Source organism: Cervus canadensis, chromosome 6 (genome assembly GCF_019320065.1).
Source record: "Cervus canadensis isolate Bull #8, Minnesota chromosome 6, ASM1932006v1, whole genome shotgun sequence".
Taxonomy (NCBI): Eukaryota; Metazoa; Chordata; class Mammalia; order Artiodactyla; family Cervidae; genus Cervus; species Cervus canadensis.
The window spans coordinates 95,920,802-95,941,104 of NC_057391.1; the positions used below are offsets into that span (position 1 = coordinate 95,920,802).

The window sequence follows — 20,303 nt, forward strand, 5'->3', positions numbered from 1 at the left end:
TTCTTGAGTCCAGCCGCAGGCTGGCATTCCCGAGGTCAGACACAGGGATGCGTATTTGCTCAGTCCTCCGATGTATCGGATGCACACCTCTGGTTGAGCACTCAAGGAATTAGAAGCAGTTTAATCTAGGTCACTAGTGGACCATCAACCAAGACCAAGGTGTGCCTGCAGCTCAAGCGTGACACAGTGGGGAGTGCCCCCTCACGCTGAATGTGAACGCGTCCATCGCTCGGTCGTGTCCGACTCCGTGTGACCCCAGGGACTGTAGCCGCCAGGCTCCTCTGTCCATGGGATTCTCCAGGCGAGGACACTGGAGTGGGGTGCCATTTCCTTCTTCAGGGGGTCTTTCCAAGTTAGGGATCAAACTCAGGTCTCCTGCATTGTAGATGGGTACTTCACCGTGTGAGCTCCCAGGGAAGCCCGTGTTAACACTGACCAGTGAGTTAAAGCTGAAAGTGTCCAGGGCTAGCTTCAGTCCTCGCAGGCTTCCTTTAGAAGTCTCTTCACTGGGTTTCTCAGGAACAAAAAAGAAGAAACCACTCTTCCTTCCTAACGTATTTCTGGCCAGAATCCTACCTCAAAGGATTTTTATAAGTTAAAATACATTGATTTGAAAATCATAAACCTTACACAATAATAGAAAATATTCTCTAACTCTGAAAAATAATGTTAGTGTAAGCAACAGGCAGATTCCTACAGTGCAGTCCATGTACACACATCTTTTAATGAGGAAGAGCCATTCATTTCCTTAATGAAATATGTATTTTTTGAGAGTCTATATTTAAGAATTTTGAAAGATTGGCTAAGTGAGCTTTTAAAACAATTACAAGAACACTTGCCAGTACTCTTATGCTTTCAAATCTTTTAAGCTGTTCATGCTGACCAGTTGGGAAGTTTTATGGAATGTGGGGTGGAGGTCAATTTGAGAGAAAAGACATGTGGCAACAATTTTTATCCATATTTTTGCAGGATTTTTTTTCCCTTAAAGAGCTGTGTTGATCAAAAAATGTTTTCTTTGAACTTCTGAGGGCACCGATAAATCATAACAACACATAAATAAATATCAAAGACCAAGTGAGTTTTTGGTGATGTGTGTGTGTGTGTGTGTGTGTGAAGTCACCCATCTTGTCTTATCTCCAATAATTCTGGGCCTCCCAGGTGTCACTAGTGGTAAAGAACCTGCCTGCCGACACAGAAGACTTAAGAGACACGGGTTCAATCCCTGGGCCGGGAAGATCCCCTGGAAGAGGAAATGGCAACCCACTCTCCGGGCCACGGTCCGTGGGATCGCAAAGAGTCAGACACGACTGAGCAGACTTGGCCCTGTAATCCTAGGAGAGCCTATGGCTGAGCCCCCTGGACCTGTGAGTCGTGTGTCCACATCCTAATGTTCTGGAGACGCCAAAATGAAGACGCGGCCTCACTTCCCATGACGGGAGCGACTTAGCCTCGCCCAACTGAACACTCACAGCACTTAAAGGATTCCTGAGGGACTTCCCTGCGGGTCCAGGGTGTTAAGACTCCAGGCTTACACTATAGAGGGCGTGGGTTCAGTTTCTGGGCAGGGAATTTAAGATTCCACATGCCACGTGGTGTGGACAGAAAAATGAAAAGCCATGTAAAGGACGCATGATAACGGGCAGACCGCAGCACGGACGACAAAACGCCAACGCTCGGTGACTCTGGCTCTGAAGGGCACGCTGTGGAGGTGTCATTATGAGCCTCCCAGACAGGAGAGTGAAAGGTTTAAAAGGAAGGCAAGAGAACTCAAGCCCACAGGTGAGTCAAGCTGCTGATCAGCCAGTGTATTTAACTAGCTTTTCTATTTCTGGGTTTTGTGGTCAATATAGTTGAACAGCTAGGTACTCCTAGGATCTGATGTGCTTTGCCCTGTCTAGGGTGCGGTGTGAACCTTCAGCATACAACCACACTGGCATCGGGAGGGCCTAGTGCAAACTGCCATACAGGGTGCACCTCTTATGGTTTAACAGAGCGTGACCGAGAAGCGAGTGAAAAGATGTCCGTCATCAGCCGTCAGGGAAATGTAAATCGGAACCGCAGTGAGACGGCACCGCACGCCCACTTAGGATGGCTAGCACTGAAAAGAAATGATAAACAAGTGCTGTCGAGGACGTGGAGAAACTGGAACACTCGTCACTTGGGGTGAGAATGTAAAATGGCGCAGTCGATCTGGAAAACAGTTTGGCAATTCCTCCAGAGGTCAAATGTAGAGTTACCATGGGATCTAGCAACATCAATCCTAGGTATGTACCCCAGAAAAACAAACACAAATATCCACATAAGAACCCGCATGAGGATGTTCACAGCAGCATTGTTCATAAGAGCTGACAGGCCGACACACTCCAGTGTCCTAGGGACTGGCGGCTGAACAGACAGAGGTGCCCTATCCTGTACTGGAACATCATCCACCGTGGAGAGGACAGGACGGGTAGGCCGTGAAAACATCACGCTGGGCGAGCCAGGCACAAAAAGACCACGTACTGGGGGAAGAGCAGAGTGAGGCGGCCTAGTAACAGGCATGGAGGTTTTTGTGGGGTGATGAGAAAGTTCTGAATGGAAATATAAATGATGGCTGAACAATTTTGTGACTACTAATCTCCAATGACTTTAAACTGGTGAATGAATGGGTATCGACATGCTTCGCTGATAGAATTTAAAATGCATAACGTCTATATTACCTAATATGTGATGATACATCATATATCATTTATAATATGAAAGAGGGAGAAGGTCCTTGAAGCGCCTTCAGGCCTGAACCAAGTCGGCAGTCACACTTACCATTCGCAGGTTTTGGGTTGTTCTCGTTTCAACCGCTCTGAGGAGCTCTCTGAACCTCCCGACTCCTCTTGTCAGATTCCTGTGGGCACACAGAATTTGACAGGGCTTCCATCTGGCGTCTGTTAATATTAAATATTTTATACACACGTTCCACTGCATTTTGTCTACATAAAAGCTGTCGGCGAGATGGTAAGCGAACCATTGCTCTGCACGTGTCTGTCCATCTTTGCTCAAGTCTGAAAAATCTGACTTAAGATTGATGGGCTTTGGTGCTTCCACAGTCAGTTTTTCAAGCAAAGAAATGCTAGAAAGCCAGATCTGAGGCAAAAATTTTAAAAGGCAAGATATCTTTCACGAGTCTATCTTCCACCCCCCAGTAGCTCAGCCTACTTCGTTAACTGGTGCTAAACTCTTTTCATCCCAGAATGGGTGGCATAAAGGTACAGGAACGTGTGTAATGCAGGAAAGGCTTCTTGTGACCTGCCTCCTTTGTGGGTAAGACAAAGGACAGAGGTATGAAAATGACGGGCTCCATCAGGCAAGCACTCTGTGTCTTCGAGAACACACACCACTGCCCAGTAAAGCCCCCTGCCCGCCCCCAGCCTAACCCCAACCCTAAGCAAGCAGGCAGAGGGTCACAGCCCCTCCCGAGCGGGTGGGAGCCCCTGGGATGAGGTCAGCGCATCTCACACACGGCCATGCACCTCGCCGTGTGGGTAGCATGTTTCGTGAAGGGGCAAATCAGGCCTGGCTTCCCCCGATCCACACGCCCAGACCCCACGTGTCTGTCCCCTCTCTGAGGCTGTGCCCGCCCGGCCGGCTGGGATCACTTCCCCGCAGGTCCCTTCACATCGAGCGCCGCCACCTCCTATGACATAACCCGGCGATATTTATAACCTGCTCATTAGAACACATCTCGTCTTTCCAAAAAGCCACCAAGCAGGTCAGCCGGTGCCGGCCGCGGCAGAGTCCAGGTATTCGGCTCTCTCCTCAGATGACACTTTAAATCGCACAAAGGGATGAAAGCAAACTACACGTGGGTTCTGTATGCTCTGAGAACTCACAGGGCCATTAATTCGTGTCTTATATCAACGTGACATCCCAGGGCTCTCATTCACAAGAACAGCCCCAGAACTCGAAGATAATGGTTTATTGGCGCCAGGACATAAACACTCCCATAGTCCTCTCACCCACACATATCAGATGATATCAGATCAGAGGCTTTACGGTGGCATAAAAAGAAAAGCTTGTGCTCAGGACTCCAGGCAGCGCTAAAGGAGACATGAATAAAAATGAGGTAGTAGGCCCTGGGACATGCAATCTATGTTGCTTTCCCCTTCATTTGCTTTTATGGGATCTGTGTTCACAGGCAACAGAGTACATTCGCTTTGGACTGAAGCTCCGTTCTCTTAAGTAACACGGCGGGCGGGGGGTGGGGAGAAGAACCAGCTACAGCTGAGAAAGGGATGGGCGGGACAGAGCAGTGTCGTTTTAGTCCAGAATCCCAGAGTAAACTCCTAGTGTGTACAAAAAGAGGCTTCCCTAGTGGCCCAGGAGGAAGGAGTCCACCTGCTATGCAGGAGCGGCGGGTTCGATCCCTGGGTGGGGAAGAGCCCCTGGAGAAGGAAAGATCAACCCACCTCAGTACTCTCGCCTGGGAAATCCCAGGACAGAGGAGCCTGGCGGGCTACAGTCCACGGGGTTACCAGAGTCTGACATGACTGAGCGCACACAGCTCACGTGTGTTTACATGCACACGGAAACAAACCATGGCGTTTTAAACTGTGAGTAAAGGTGGCGCTGAGACAATGTCACCGGAGACCCAGGTTTACACGGCTGTTTTTGCAGGGGGGGAGCTAGGCGTTGAGTAGGCAGTATTCAATCCAAACGCTCTAACTCAGGGGGAAGACACCAGGTGGGAGCTGGCCCTTCGGAACGTCTCCCAGGCCCTGCTCGCAGAGGGAGATACTTGTCAGGTTACAGAAACACAGAATTTTCTAGCTAGAAATGATCCTGACATGACCTAGTCCACCTTGACACAAAAGAGAAGCGCCTCGCCCTGAGTCCCACGGCAGTCAGAGGGCCGGCTGGGAGCTTTCTGCCAAAGCTCTCACCTTCCTGACAAAGGAAAGGCGCGCTCAGACCGCAGGACGGCGCTTGCAGGAGGAACAAATCAGCAGGGACATTAGAAAGGCCTGTTTTCTTAGAGAACCAACCTCTGGTTGCCGGGAGGAAGGACGGGGGAAGGGATGGCTGGGGAGCTGGGGAAGGACACGCACGCGGCTGTATGTAAATGGATCACCAACAAGGCCTGCTTGTGAGCGCGGGGAGCTGTGCTCCAGGCTCCTCGGCAGCCTGGGCGGGAGGGGGCGTTGGGGGGAATGGATACCCGCAGACGTGCGGCTGGGTCCCTTCGCGGTCCGCCCGAAACCATCACGACGTTGTTAATCTGCTACACCCCAATACAAAATAAAAACTTTACAATAAAATACTCGGGGAAAAAAAGAAAAGAAGGTCTGTTTTACATGATTAATATGCAAATTCAAATGTACATAATACAAATCTGACGGTTCCAGTGATCTCAGCGAATGAACTACTCCTAGAAACTGGTTTAAAAACGAAGGAAAACCCGCAGGCGCGGGAGAAGCAGCCTGGTGTCCGGGGCGAGGCTCGCCGCCCGGGCTGAGGGCCGGGGGTGCAGAGCCGCCGTGCGGAGACCGGGCGGTCCTCCCGCGCAGGGCCGGCGCCCCCCGGCGGCCGCGGCAGGAAGTCCCCGTCACCGGGGACAGCGGCCCCCCGGGCTGGCCAGACCGGCAGCCCCGCCGGGGGCTCCCCGAGCACCGCCCTGCCTCTGAGCAAATCCGCGCTCTTCTCAAACTGTCTTTTTTTTCTGGGAAGAGCTTTGGCTGCAGAGTCAAGCGCTTCCAGAAGCCGGAGAGAACTGTGCTCATCAACAGAGGGTCCGCAGTGACCGCAGCGCGGGGACCAGCGCAGGGCTGGCAGCCGCAGGAAGGGGCTGGAGGGGGCAGATCACACATCTCGAACATCAGAAAAGGAACAAAGTGTCCTAAACGCAGAGACATCCAACCACCAGCAGCTCTTATACCACTCCCAGGTTTCTATAGTCACATAATTTTATTCAAGCAGTCACTTCCACGGTTGCCATGACAGCAGAAAAAAAAATTTTTTAATATAATCATGATAGAAAGAAACAGAAAAAGATTAACTTGCAAGAACTACATTCTAGAGGCTATGAAATACCCCCAATTTGAGGGAAATAAGTAAAAACTACAGGGTTGCTTTCATGTCTCTAAACTATTGGTTTATTCTTAGAGTATTGACACCCGTGAAACAGCTAGAATGAACTACTGCTTAGAAACTCCACTTCAGAAGGAAGAGAAAGAGAGCCAAGGACTCTCCCAGGTTTGAGGGTTTCCATAGACCCTTGACATGAGGTTATTTATTCCGTTTCAACACCCCTGACTGAGGGAGTGCAATGATGTCAGAATTCATTATGGAAAACGAGTCTCAAAAAAAACACTCTCGCCAGCATTCCAGCAGCGGGCACTGGCGAGCGGTCAGAACTCAGGGTTCACCTCCTGCATCTCGCTTCTTGCGCTGGGGGAGCTTGCCTCCGCGGGGGACGGCTCCCAGCAGCTCAGCCGTCACCAAGGAGAAAGGGCCCGCGAGTCCCCGGAGCACCAGCCCGACAGGAGGGCGAAAGCCGCCCACGTCGCCGGGGCCCCAGCCCTGCTTTGCGGGGGCCCCAGCTGCGGGGAGAGCTCCCCGTCCTCAGCTGTGCCCGGGGCAAACCCAGGCGGGGGAAGGCCCACCCGCGGCCCCAGGTCTCAGTGCCCTGAGGTTGGGGCAGGAGCAGGACCCCCTGAGGACGACAGGGGAGGGGGGTGAGGGTGGTTAGACCTTGACTGGCCAGCACCAGCCCCTTCTTGACCTCCTGGGCCCTGAAATCAGCATTTCTGACGGCTGGTCTCTGAAATCTACGTTCTCACGTACAAATTTACAGCAGCGTCTGTTCATGTCCCGTTCTGCTGTGACTCCGAACCGCACACTCAGCTCTTTAATACTGTCACCTGTCTCTATGCTATCAAACCAAGGGGGAGACATGCAGGAAGGAAGCCAGAGCTCCAGAAGCAAACTCCAAATGGAAAACCAAGTCTCAGAGCAGCTCGGAGACCAGAGAATCATTTCACCTCGTGATGGACAGCGACCTCAACAACAAGCTCAATATATTATTTTACATTACATTCATTTACATTTTCACATACACTTCTTGGGAGCCAGGTGGGAAAATACAATCCCTCCTCTTCCAATTTGTCCTTCCAAATTATCTTCTAGCCTCAGAGTTTGGCCCAGGTCACCAGTGCACTTAAATTCAATATCAACTGTCATTGTCATGCAAACTCATAGTTCTGCTGTGAATAAAATACTTTCCATACAAGATGTCAAATTTCTAGGTCATAAGGGAAAAGTTACTTGTTAGCGTAGGTTCAATATTTTTTCTCCTTGTCTATGGTTGAAAACTTTAAAGATCAATTTTAGAACAAGTCAACACAGTAGATCTCTTAAAGCTAAGAAATCGTTTGGCTTTTTCCACGTTATTTTTTACCAACTGGCGTTTCTGAACCTAAATGATAAGTTATTTCATAATTACTGAGCACCAAACTTGGGCAGGGCTTCCCCAGAGGCTCAGACGGTAAAGAATCCGCCTGCAATACAGAAGACTTGTGTTTGACCCCTGGGTCGGGAAGATACCCTGGAGGAGGGCATGGCAACCCACTCCAGTATTCTTGTCTGGAGAATCCCATGGACTACAGTCCATGGGGTCTCAGAGTCGGACACGATTGAGCGACTAAGAAGAGAACATACTTGGGCAAACTCTGGGAGATGGTGAGGGACAGGGAGGCCTGGCGTGCTGCAGCCCACGGGTTGTGAAGAGCCAAACCTCCTTATATGGCAGTTCCAGGCTCATCCCCGAGGGTACGTGGTGAGCGAGGGAAAGCACCAGGAACCAGGGCTGTCTTCACATCCCCGACGAGAACGTAAGCACCTTGAGGACCCAGGTCTTTGTCCCTCCAACAGAGCCAGCATCCAGAAAGTGCTCAATAACTACGTACTGAATGAGTGAAATTCAGAGCTGCCAGGAGCTGAGTGAACCAAGGCCCCGAGGGCACGCGTTTTCTCCGTTCCTTGCCCTCTCCTTTCTCACTGCACACAGATCAGCAGGCAGCTCAGCAAGCGTTACAGTAAACGGAATCCGCCTCTTGCTGGGTCTGCAGCGTGGATGTTGGAGGAGCAGTGACACAGCGGGCAACGCGCCCGGCGTGCCCCGCCTGGCAGCCTCGAGAGGGCTGCGTGCATAAAAAGGAGTTTGAGGCTTTAAAACAAAAAGTCTTTCAGAGAAACTTTGCTGCCCAGGTGCCTTTCCACGAACCCCCGCTCTCTGACCGAAGACTCCTAAGTCATCCTTCAAGACCCGGTCAGAGGCTGCCTTGGAGACCCTTTCCTGCGCTTCTGGGGAAGACAGCACCGCCTCCTGCTGCTGTCCGCAGGGCGCACGTGTTTTGAGCACGACAACATTCAACACACTGATTTTCACTTGCATCTGTGTCTGCGGCCACCGTGAGGGCACAGGCCCACCGTGTACCCACCTTTCCTTGTCCCAACGGCCTCACAGAGCTGACCAGTTACCCAGAGGCCCTTAGTAAGCTGTGCATCCCCCGGAGAAAGACACAGACGACAGTGATTTCACATTCGTGACTACACACTAGGAGACGCACCTCACCATGTCTGCACACTGTCATCACTTAGAACTCTAGAAAAACAGAAATGCATCTGGGCTTCCCTGGCGGCTCAGATGGTAGAGTCTGCCTGCAATGCGGGAGACCTGGCCTCGATCCCTGGGTAGGAAAGATCCCCTGGAGGAGGAAATGGCAACCCACTCCAGTATTCTGGCTTGGACACTCCCATGGACAGAGGAGCCTGGTGGGCTACAGTCCATGGGGTCACAGAGAGTCAGACACGACTGAGGGACTAACACAAAACACAGTGCATCTCCAGGTCAGTTTCTCTTTGTTCTCAGGTTTGGAAATGCTTCCCCTTCATTTATATGACGTTAGTATTGTCTGCATGGAAAAAGTCTGGAATCGAAACCAGATCTCCCGACCTGGAAAGTGGGAGAAGAAAAAGACATCCTTCACACTCCAGAAGGCCACGTCTGGCCTGCTGTCAGGGAGCTGTTTTTCCCAGAACGGATTCCAGCTTCTCCCTCTGCACGCCCTTCACCTCAGATCCACTAACAGGCGTCCGTGAGGACAGATGGCTCACGGCAGTCGGGGGCCAGGGACCAAACCCACAACCTTGGCCTCGTTAGCAGAGGACTCTCTCTGATCCTGGGGCGAGCTGGCTGTCGCCTGGATACGGCGGAGGGCGTGAGAGCCGCACGCCGGGCGTCAGCGGCAGGGTGAAGCCTCGAAAGTCTCTCTGCAAACCTAACGAGGATTGTACGAGGCTTAGCAATGAGGGCTTCCTCGTGACAAATGCGGAGCCAACCAGGCGCCCTGCTCAGCCAGCCTGGCGGCCTCGCTGCGGGGAGCAGGTGCCCGTCAGGCAGGACAGGGCGCGAGGCCTGGGGGCCCTGCTGAGCCCGCCCGCCTCGCGCACCCGCGGCGGGTGATAACTGGACGCCCTGCCTCTGTGTGTGCCGTCATCCAGACGCCAGGCTTCTCTGACTGCAACCCCACGGACCGCAGCACGCCAGGCCTCCCTGTCCATCACCAGCTCCCAGAGTTCACTCAAACTCATGTCCATCGAGTTGGTGATGCCATCCGGCCATCTCATCCTCTGTCGTCCCCTTCTCCTCCTGACCCCAATCCCTCCCAGCATCAGGGTCTTTTCCAATGAGTCAACTCTTCGCATGAGGTGGCCAAAGAATTGGAGTTTCAGCTTCAGCAACAGTCCTTCCAATGAACACCCAGGACTTATCTCTTTCAGGATGGACTGGTTGGATCTCCTTGCAGCCCAAGGAACTCTCAAGAGTCTTCTGCAACACCACAGTTCAAAAGCATCAGTTCCTCAGTGCTCAGCTTTCTTTATAGTCCAACTCTCACATCCATACATGACTACTGGAAAAACCATAGCCTTGACTAGACAGACTTTTGTCGGTAAAGTGATGTCTCTGCTTTTTAATATGCTGTCTAGACAGCCAGATAAACTGCCACAGGGGCTTGAATGGAAGGACAACATACCCTCCTACTGGCTCCCCCCTCATCCTGACTCCCAGGCTCTGGGGAGACACGGGATATAGAAAGGCCTGCCTTCTCCCATCCTCCTTCCTTTTAACCTTTGGAAATGAGTCAAAGGATGTCCATCCTCATTCAGAAAACAACAGCGAGCGTCCACTGGGCACCAGAGGAGGATGCGGGGATGTGGCGCTGGGCCAGCCAACGAGCGTGCATCGCCCTGAGCCTGGATCCTTTTTGTTTTTAATTTTTATTTACTTATTTTTGGCTGCACTGGTCTTCACTATTCCTGCTCAGGCTTCTCTAGTGGCGGCAAGTGCTGGCTGCTCTCTAGTTGCAGCGTGCAGCCTTCTAATTGCAGTGGCTTCTCTTCTTGCAGAACACGGGCCCCAGAGTACAGGCTCAGTATTGTGGCTCACAGGCTTAGCTGCTCTGCGGCAGGTGGGATCTTCTCAAACCAGGGATCGAACCCATGTCTCTGCATTGGTGGGCAGATTCTTAACCACTGGACCACCAGGGAAGTCTCTGAACTTGGAACTTAATGAGGCGCAGTTTGACCTAAGAGGCCTCTTGGTACCTAATGCAGAGCTGGACTCAATCTCATGGCACTTTTAACAAGCCAAAGCTCACCTAACATATGAGGCTTGCTCTTCAAAGTATTCACCTGAAAGTCAGGTCTCATCTACGTTCTCAAACAGCATAGAACAGATAATCTGGAGCCAGACCATCTGGGCTCAGACACGAGCTCAGTCACTTAACTAGTTACTGACTGTGGGCAAGTGCTGTGCCTTGGTTTCCTCATCTGTAAAATGCGGAGAACAAATGCACTCACCTCATAGACTGGCTGTAGGAATTCAGTGAGTTAATACATGGAGTAAGAGCTTTTTAAGTGTTCACAATTATCATTACTATTACCCTCAAAGCTGTGCCATTGCTCAAAACAGTTTTGAAATTCTGGAATCTACCTTCAAGTTGATATATAGACACACAAGTCTGTTTTACTTCTTTGAAGTCTTTTAATATTGAAGAAGAAAAAAGATATTCCCAATTTGATGGATTCATTCACTGTGCTATTTACTGAAAGCCTAAGAAAAGCTGTGACCAACCTAGATAGTATATTAAAAAGCAGAGACATTATTTTGCCAACAAAGGTCCATCTATTCAAAGCTATGATTTTTCCAGTAGCCATGTGTGGGTGTGAGAGTTGGACTATAAAGAAAGTTGAGTGCCAAAGAATTGATGCTTTTGAACTGTGATGTTGGAGAAGACTCTTGAGAGTCCCTTGGACTGCGAGGAGATCCAACCAGTCCATCCTAAAGGAAATCGGTCCTGAATATTAGGTGGAAGGACTGATGCTGAAGCTGAAACTCCAATTCTTTGGCCACCTGATGCAAAGAACTGACCATTGGAAAAGACCCTGATGCTGGGAGGGATTGGGGGCAGGAGGAGAAGGGGACGACAGAGGATGAGATGGTTGGATGGCATCACCGACACAATGGACATGAGTTTGAGCAAGCTCTGGGAGATAGTGATAGACAGGGAGGCCTGGCGTGCTGCAGTTCATGAGGTCTCAAAGAGTCGGACGCAACTGAGCAACTGAACTGAACTGAACGATGCTCACAATGATGAGACAACAACTGATGTCAGGTGGGAAAAAGCTCTCTCCTGGGGCCTTGTGGTCACTCTAGCAGCAAAGAATGGTGGCTAGGGGTGCTGGTGTCCATGGGGGAGCAGCAGTCTCCACTGAGAGACTTTTCTCAGTGGTAAGGAATTTGCCTGCCAGTGTAGGAGAGGCAAGCTCAATCCCTGGGTCATGAAGATTTCTTGGGGAAGGAAACAGCAACCCACTCCAGTATTCTTGCCTGGGAAATCCCATGCACAGAGGAAACTGGCGGGCTACAGTCCACGGGGTTGCAAAGGAGTCGGACACAACTCGGCCACTAAAAGAACAAGAACAACAACGGAATCACAGGAGCCAGGTGAAACTCAGAGCTGTGAGCCTGGGTGGCTGAGCCACTAGAGGCAGTTCAGTGGCAGACTCGTGGTTTAGGCAGTTGAGCCACTAACGTGCTAGGAGAAGCTGATACCAAGCTGACAAGAGAACAGTTGGGCACCAACCTCACTCGCTTCCGTGGAGGCACTGTCTGTTCCAGACCAGCCCGGGCGGGAAGACATGCACACGGAGCCCAAGAAGAGGAGAGACGCAGGCCGGGCTCCAAGAAGGGACGTGTTTCATTACGAAACCCTGAGACGAACCCGGGGCATCTAACATCCATTAAAAAACGTTAATAATAGAGTAGAGGGAAGACCGTTTAGGAGGCAGGGCTGGTCTGCTAACAATGACTTCAAACATTCGTGGCGTCTAAGCCGCAGTCACCCAGTTGGACCATCCTGACCATGCAGTCCCCCGGGCTGGGGGACAGGGGGCAGACAGGACACCGAGGCGAGGGTCCTCCCGGGTGGACCGCACCTGGGCCACGAGGGGGGCAGAGGGCAGTGTCCACTCCCGTTCTAACACTGGACACAGGAGAAACGCATTTCCAAAACCGCCTCTTGGGACAACGCTGCAAAAGATATGACAAGTGAGGAGAAGGACTTAAATCTTCAGGAGTCACGGGTCCAAATGCCTCTAGGAGCCAAGCAGGCAGCAGCAGGGGGTGAGCTGAGCCGGGAGGGGGCCTCGGGTCTGGGGGAGGCCCTCGGCCCCGTGGGAGGGGGGGCACATTCACATCTGGCAGACCCCCTGGGAGGGGAGGGACCCGTTCACACCCCGGCAGAACCCCTGGGAGGGGAGGGGGAGCTGGGCCAGGGGCGGCACATGAAGTGAAGTCGCTCAGTGATGGCCAACTCCGTAACCCCGTGGGCTGCAGCCTGCCAGGCTCTTCTGTCCATGGGGTCCTCCAGGCAGGAAGACTGGAGTAGGTTGCAATTCCTCCTTCCGGGGATCTTCCCCACCCAGGGATCGAACCCAAGTCTCTTTGGCTCCTGCATTGGCAGGCAGGTTCTTCACCACTGAGCCACCTGGGACCCAGCCCATGACATACTGTGGTCAAACATTTTTTCTCAGCGGACAAGTATTTGGCATGTTCTGTAGTTTTACCCAGGAGGAAACAAAGGCTCGGAGATGTTAAGTAAGGTGCCCGCGGTTATCATGCAGCCCACATACAGGAGAGCTGGTATTTGAACCCGGGCCCAGCCTGACTCCGGTGCCCAGAAAAGCTGACGGGCCCTGTCAGGCAGGAGCCTGCACGCAGCCTGGAAACGGCCTAACTCCCGGGTCACAGAGGCGACACGCGGGGCAGAAGAGAAACGGGAGGAGGCCGGCGGCCGGACCCCGGCTAGGAGGGCGGCCGTGAGTGCGGGCGACTCGGGGCGCCTCTCTGCTGCCTGGGCCAGCCTTCAGAACCCCGAGGCGGGCCGGGTGGACTCAGAGACTAAGGTTCTCAAAACGACGGTCACACAGAAACCAGTCCGTCCACAAGCGTCCCGTCCGCAGCTCTGCTGTCGTCACAGGCCTCGCGGATGTGGCCCTTCCTGGGGAGCGGCCCAGCAGCCAGGCGGACGGGCGCTCAGCGGACCCTGCAGCGTCTACGGGAAAGCGCTGTGCAAAGCAGCCAGCGGGGCGCTCGGCGCCTGCGGGGAGAGCACTGAATTCGCTCCGTCGGCTAAGCTATCCACAAGCCCCTCCAAGCCATTCAGAAGAGCAGACATATACTCGTGGATCTCAACAAGATCGTTACAAACGAGTCCTCTCGCTCACCAGGAAAGCCGCCCTGAGACTCTGCGCTGCCTCGGAACAGAGAGAGGGTCCGGGGTAAGGCTCGCGGCCCGCCTGCCCCGCGGAGCGCTTCTGCGGGCCTCGGAGCGCTTCTGCGGGCCTCGGAGCGCTCCTGCGGGCATCTCAGTGCTTCTGCGGGCCTCGGAGCGCTCCTGCGGGCATCTCAGTGCTTCTGCGGGCCTCGGAGCGCTTCTGCCAGCATCTCAGTGCAGCGCCGCTGCTCGGAGAACATGCGCCGCCACCGCCTTCTTCGAGGTGACGCGAGCCGGTCCCACGCGGCCCTCAGCCCACTGCTCCGATGGTTCTCCCACCAACTTAGCGAGCAGCCAGGACCTCTTATCCCCAACTGACAGAGGCAGAATCTGAGTCCCAGAGAGGGAGTGGGCGAGGCCCGCCCGACAGCGCCGGGCCAGCAGCGGAGCCAGGACCCGATCCCCGGCGCAGGGACCGCTCCCCCACCGCGGTTGGCTTCCTTCTCTCCCATCTTTTATTGACCGCCCCCCCACCCCAACTATTTAACTCCTGTTCTATAAAATATGGGCCTCCCAGGGGGTGCAGTGGTAAAGAATCCGCCTGCCAATGCAAGAGATAAAAGAGATGCGAGTTCGATCACTGGGTGGGGAAGATCCCCTGGAATAGGAAACTCCAGGGGAGTGGGCATCCCACTCCAGTATTCATGCCTGGCACGGACAGAGGGGGTCACAAAAAGTTGGACCTGACTAGCACGCATGCACACATATAAAATATAGATACAGAAAGCCAGATAAAACAAATATATCACTTACGGAATTATTACAAGGTAGAAACCCTTGTAACTATCACCCAAGTTTTATTTTTTAGTTTTTTTAAAAAGGACTCTTGGCATTCAATCCATCCCAATGAACAAGCCCTTCCCTCCATCCAAGGGAGGTACTGGGTTTCCCTTGTGGCTCAGCTGGTAAAGAATCCACCCGCAATGCTGGAGACCTGGGTTCAGTTCCTGGGTTGGGAAGAGCCCCTGGAGAAGGGAAAGGCTACCCACTCCAGCATTCTGGCCTGGAGAATTCTAGGGACTGTGTAATCCATGGGGTCGCAAAGAGTTGGACACGACTGACGACTTTCACTTTCCATCCAAGGTAAATGTGCCCTTGACTCTCACACTCATCGCTTCACTCCACTTCGTTACAGCTTAATCACACAAGCACATATCCTTCAAGAGAGTTTAATCATGCCTGCTTGTTTTTCCTGATGAGTCTTTAAAATCTCTCTTAATCTACACATTCTCCTTCTATCTCTTTCCTTCCATTACAATTTACCGGTAAAAGAATCTGAGCGGTCCGACTCGAGAGTTTCCCATTGGCTGGAAAACCACAGTCATGCAGATCACCATAGTCCCCCTTTCCCTGTATTTCTTGCATCTCGGGGTTAGATTTCAAACCTTAACCCGTTCAGGTTCCATCCCTTTGCGAGAATTTGCTGGTGGCGTGTTCTCTGTCAGGAGGCATGTGGGGTCTGGCTGTGGCTCTTTGTTGATGTTAGCAGCCCTTGACACTTGATGGATAGAGATATTTATTCACTGGAGTTACAAGATGGTGACATTATACTTCTGTCACCACATTTTCATTTACTAGCTGGAGTAATTTTATAGGGAGGTATTTCCTTTCATCTAATATTTGGTTTTCCATTTCACATAGTAAAGGTAGGAAAAATGTCCGATTCTTTCTTTTTGTCTACTTTGTTAGATACTGAATTAGAACTCACAAATTTAAACACATCTGATGGGACTGCTGCAATTCTTATCCTTTCTGAAATTCAAATTGCCCCATATACAGCCAGAACTCCATGTTAGAAAACATGGCCCGAGAAATCTTTCATCGTTCTCTTGCTGACTGAAATGCAGAGATTTTACAAGCTTGTCTTATTTATTTCCTACCCAGAAATGAATGAGGTTTCTTTCATTGGAAAATGATACTTCAGGCTCACACTTAAGGCACTAGGGATGGTCACTGCTACTGGGCCAGGCACTGAGTCGGACCTCCTCCCCTCTCCTTCTCCCTCTGAAGGACTTACTTCAAGGACTGTCCCTCTCTCTCTCAGCCTCTTCCGCTCACTGTCTCACACACAAGCATATGTGTGTATTTACACACATGCACACACAGTCATTCAAGTCAGTCATTCACATTTAGGATTATACTTTATATATTATATATACTTTATATACATTATTATTATATGTATACCTTATTTACATATTAATATACTTCATGTATATCCTACAGATTCTTTACCAGCTGAGCCACCAGGGAAACCCAGGATTACACTACAGTTAACCCACGCTGGAGAGGGTGTGGAGAGAAGGGAGCCCTCCTACACTGTTGGTGGGAACGTGAGGTGGTGTGGCCACTATGGAGACCAGTGTGAAGGCTCCTCAGAAAACTAAAACTGGAATTATCATACGATCCAGAAGTCATGTTCCTGGGCGTATACCCGGACAAGACCATAATTCAAACAGATCCATGCATCCCTATGCTCACAGCAGCGCCTTTCACAACAGCCGAGTCACAGAGACACCCCAAAGATCCCTCACCAGATGGACAGATACAGACGCCGTGGTGCCTGCTGGGCAGACACCCGAGAAAACCAGAACTGAAGGGACGTGCCCCAGTGTTCACTGGAGCGCTGTTTATAGCAGCCGGGACACGGACGCGACCCAGATGTCCATCCGCAGACGATGGACACAGAAATTGTGGTACATATATACAATGGAGTATTACTCAGCTATCAAAAAGAATGCATTTAAGCCAAGTCAGTCCTAATGAGGTGGATGAAGCTAGAGCCTATTAGACATGAATGAAGAAAGAAGTGTTAGAATGAAGTCAGTCAGAAAGAGACAAATACTACATATTAACACGTGCATATGGAATCTAGAAAGATGGTACTGATGAGCCTGTTTTCAGGGCAGCAGTGGAGATGCAGAGAACAAACCTGTGGACACCATGGTGGGGGGGACACATTGAGAAAACAGTGTAAAAACAGATACATCACCACGTGTAACACAGAGCCAGCGGGGATTGCCGGGTAACACAGGGAGCTCAACCCAATGCTCGTGACAGCCTCGAGCGGTGGGATGGGAGAGAGAAGGGAGCGAGGTTTAGGAGGGAACGGTCACAGGTGCACCTGTGGCTGATTCACACTGATTTACGGCAGAATCCAACACAATATTGTAAATCAATTATCCTCCCCCCAAAAAAGTGGTACATATGTAAAACGGAATACTACTCAGCCATAAAAAACAATGCAATAATGCCAATTGCGGCAACATGGATGCAACTAAAGGTTAGTGTACTAGGTGAAGTAAGTCAGAAAGAGAAAGACAAATACTGGATGATGTCATTTATATGTGGAATCTAAAATGTGGTACACATGAACCCATCTACAAAACACTCACAGACAGAACAGACGTGCCGCTGCCAGGGGAGAGGAGGGTGGCAGGACGGGAGGTATGGGATTTGCAGGGACACGTTATGTGTCGTATGGATACACCACAGGGTCCTGCACGGAACTATACTCAATGTCCCGTGATAAACCACGATGGGAGAGGGTGTTTTAAAAAGAATGTCTATATGTGTTCAGTGAGTCACTTTGCTCTACAGCAAATTCAGGACTAGAGTTTTCCCTTGATTTCTTCTATCTTAAATGCATGCTGTCTTTCTCTCATACCAAGACTCCTGATTCCAAAGGACATAGGGGAAAAAAGAAATAGAATATTCCATAAATATTAATCTGCCCTATTTTATGTTGTACAAAATGTCTCACGGTATCAATACTAATAATACCACCATCATTATGATTACAGAAAAGCTAAAAAAACTTATTTTCTGTACATGTTATTAGTATTCTCCTTTCACTTACTAGTTTATGGTTATACTATATCCATTATGAGACAAAGAAATAGGGAAGCAGGACATATGCCTAGAAAAAAAGAAGAGTCAAATACTGAATGCAGAGTTCCAAAAAATAGCAAGGAGAGAAAAGAAAGCCTTCCTCAGCAATCACTGCAAAGAAATGCAGGAAAACAATAGACTGGCAAAGACTAGAGAGCTCTTCAAGAAAATTAGAGATACCAAGGGAACATTTCATGCAAAGATGGGTACAATAAAGGACAGAAATTGTATGGACCTAACAGAAGCAGAAGATATTAAAAAGAGGTGACAAGAATACACAGAAGAACTATACAAAAAAGATCTTCATGACCCAGATAACCATGATGGTGTGATCACTCACCTAGAGCCAGAGAGCCTGGAATGTGAAGTCAAATGTGCCTTAGGAAGTATCACTATGAACAAAGGTAGTGGAGGTGATGGAATTCCAGTTGAGCTATTTCAAATCCTGAAAGATGATGCTGTCAAAGTGCTGCACTCAATATGCCAGCAGATTTGGAAAACTCAGCAGTGGCCACAGGATTGGAAAAGGTCCGTTTTCATTCCAATCCCAAAGAAAGGCAATGCCAAAGAATGTTCAAACTACTGCACAATTGCACTCATCTCACACGCTAGCAAAGTAATGCTCAAAATTCTCCAAGCCAGGCTTCAACAGTACGTGAAACGAGAACATCCAGATGTTCAAACTGGATTTAGAAAAGGCAGAGGAACCAGAGATCAAATTACCAACATCCACTGGGTCATTAAAAAAGCAAGAGAATTCCAGAAAAACATCTACTTCTGCTTCATTGACTACGCTAAAGCCTTTGACTATGTGGATCACAACAAACTGTGGAAAATTCTTCCAGAGGTGGTAATACCAGACCACCTTACCAGCCTCCTGAGAAATCTGTATGCAGGTCAAGAAACAACAGTTAGAACCAGACATGGAACAATGGACTGGTTCCAAATTGGGAAAGGAGTATGTCAAGGCTGTATATTTTCACCCTGCTTATTTAACTTATATGCACATCATGCAAAATGACAGGCTGGATGAAGCACAAGCTGGAATCAAGATTGCTGGGGGAAATATCACTAACCTCAGATACATAGATGACACCACCCTTATGGCAGAAAGCAAAGAACTAAAAAGCCTCTTGATGAAAGTGAAAGAGGAGAGTGAAAAAGTTGGCTTAAAATTCAACGTTCAGAAAACTAAGATCATGGCATCTGGTCCCATCATTTCATGGCAAATAGATGGGGAAACAATGGAAACAGTGACAGACTTTATTTTGGGGGGCTCCAAAATCACTGCAGATGGTGATTGCAGCCATGAAATTAAAAGATGCTTGCTCCTTGGAAGAAGAGCTATGACCAACCTAGACAGCATATTAAAAAGCAGAGACATTACTTTGCCAACAAAGGTCCATCTAGTCAAAGCTATGGTTTTTCCAGTAGTCATGTATGGGTGTGAGAGTTGGACCATAAGGAAAGCTGAATGCCGAAGAAATGATGCTTTTGAATTGTGGTGTTGGAGAAGACCCCTGAGAGTCCCTGGACTGGAAGGAGATCAAACCCATCAATCCTGAAGAAAATCAGTCCTGAATATTCATTGGAAGGACTGATGCTGAAGCTGAAACTCCAATAGTTTGGCTACCTGATGCGAAGAACTGACTGGTTGGAAAAGACCCTGATGCTGGGAGGGATTGAAGGGGGAGAAGTGGGTGACAGAGAATGAGATGATTGGATGGCATCACTGACTCAATGGACATGAGTTTGAGTAAACTCCAGGAGTTGGTGATGGACAGGGAGGCCTGGCATGCTGCAGTCCATGGGGTCACAAAGAGTTGGACACGACTGAGGGACTGAACTGAACTGAACTGAAGTCAATATAAACTCACTCTGAATTAGCCTCTGTGTTGGATTTAGCCAACAAAGACTTCAAAGTATCTGTTATAAATATGAACAAAGAATAGAAACTATGTTTAAAGATTAAAAGGAAATAATGAGTCAGCGAATAGGGAATCTCAATAGAGAAAGGGAAACTATAAAAATTAACCAAGGGGGATTTTAGAGTTAAAAAGTATAACTAAAACGAAAAGTTCCCCAAATGGACTCAACAGCAGCTTTGAGATAGCAGAGAAATCATTGAACTTAAGATAAATTAATAAAAATCATCCAATCCAAAGAAAAGAGGGAAAAGAAGGCTGAAGAAAAAGAGAGACACATAATGATAAAGCTACTGAAAAACAAAGACAAAAATCTTGTAAGTAACAACTGAAAAATAATTAATCACATAGAGGGCAACAACAGTTAAGATTAATAGTGACTTCTCATCAAACATAGTGGAAGCTATCTGCCTGGCAATGCAGGAAATGCAAGATACCCGGCTTCAACCCCTGGGTTGAGAAGATCTTCTGGAGCTGGAAATGGCAACCCACTCCAGTGTTCTTGCCTGGAAAATTCCACGGGCAAAGGAGCCTGGTGGGCTATAGTCCACGGGGCCGCAAAGAGCCAGTCATGACTGAGTGACTGAGCTTTGCGTATATGTTGCATTATACCCAAAAT

The 20,303-nt window shown here is 49.9% G+C and overlaps 1 protein-coding gene across 6 annotated transcripts in view; it reads right to left on the reverse strand.

The window, feature by feature from the left end:
* The window catches only part of TTC7B (tetratricopeptide repeat domain 7B), a 263,594-nt gene that overhangs the window by 130,738 nt on the left and 112,553 nt on the right, over positions 1-20,303 (reverse strand). For all 6 annotated transcript variants that reach the window (XM_043472771.1, XM_043472777.1, XM_043472773.1 and 3 more), the window contains exon 6: positions 2,800-2,878. In XM_043472771.1, coding sequence (XP_043328706.1) covers positions 2,800-2,878 — 79 coding nt within the window. The remainder of the gene's footprint in view (positions 1-2,799; positions 2,879-20,303) is intronic.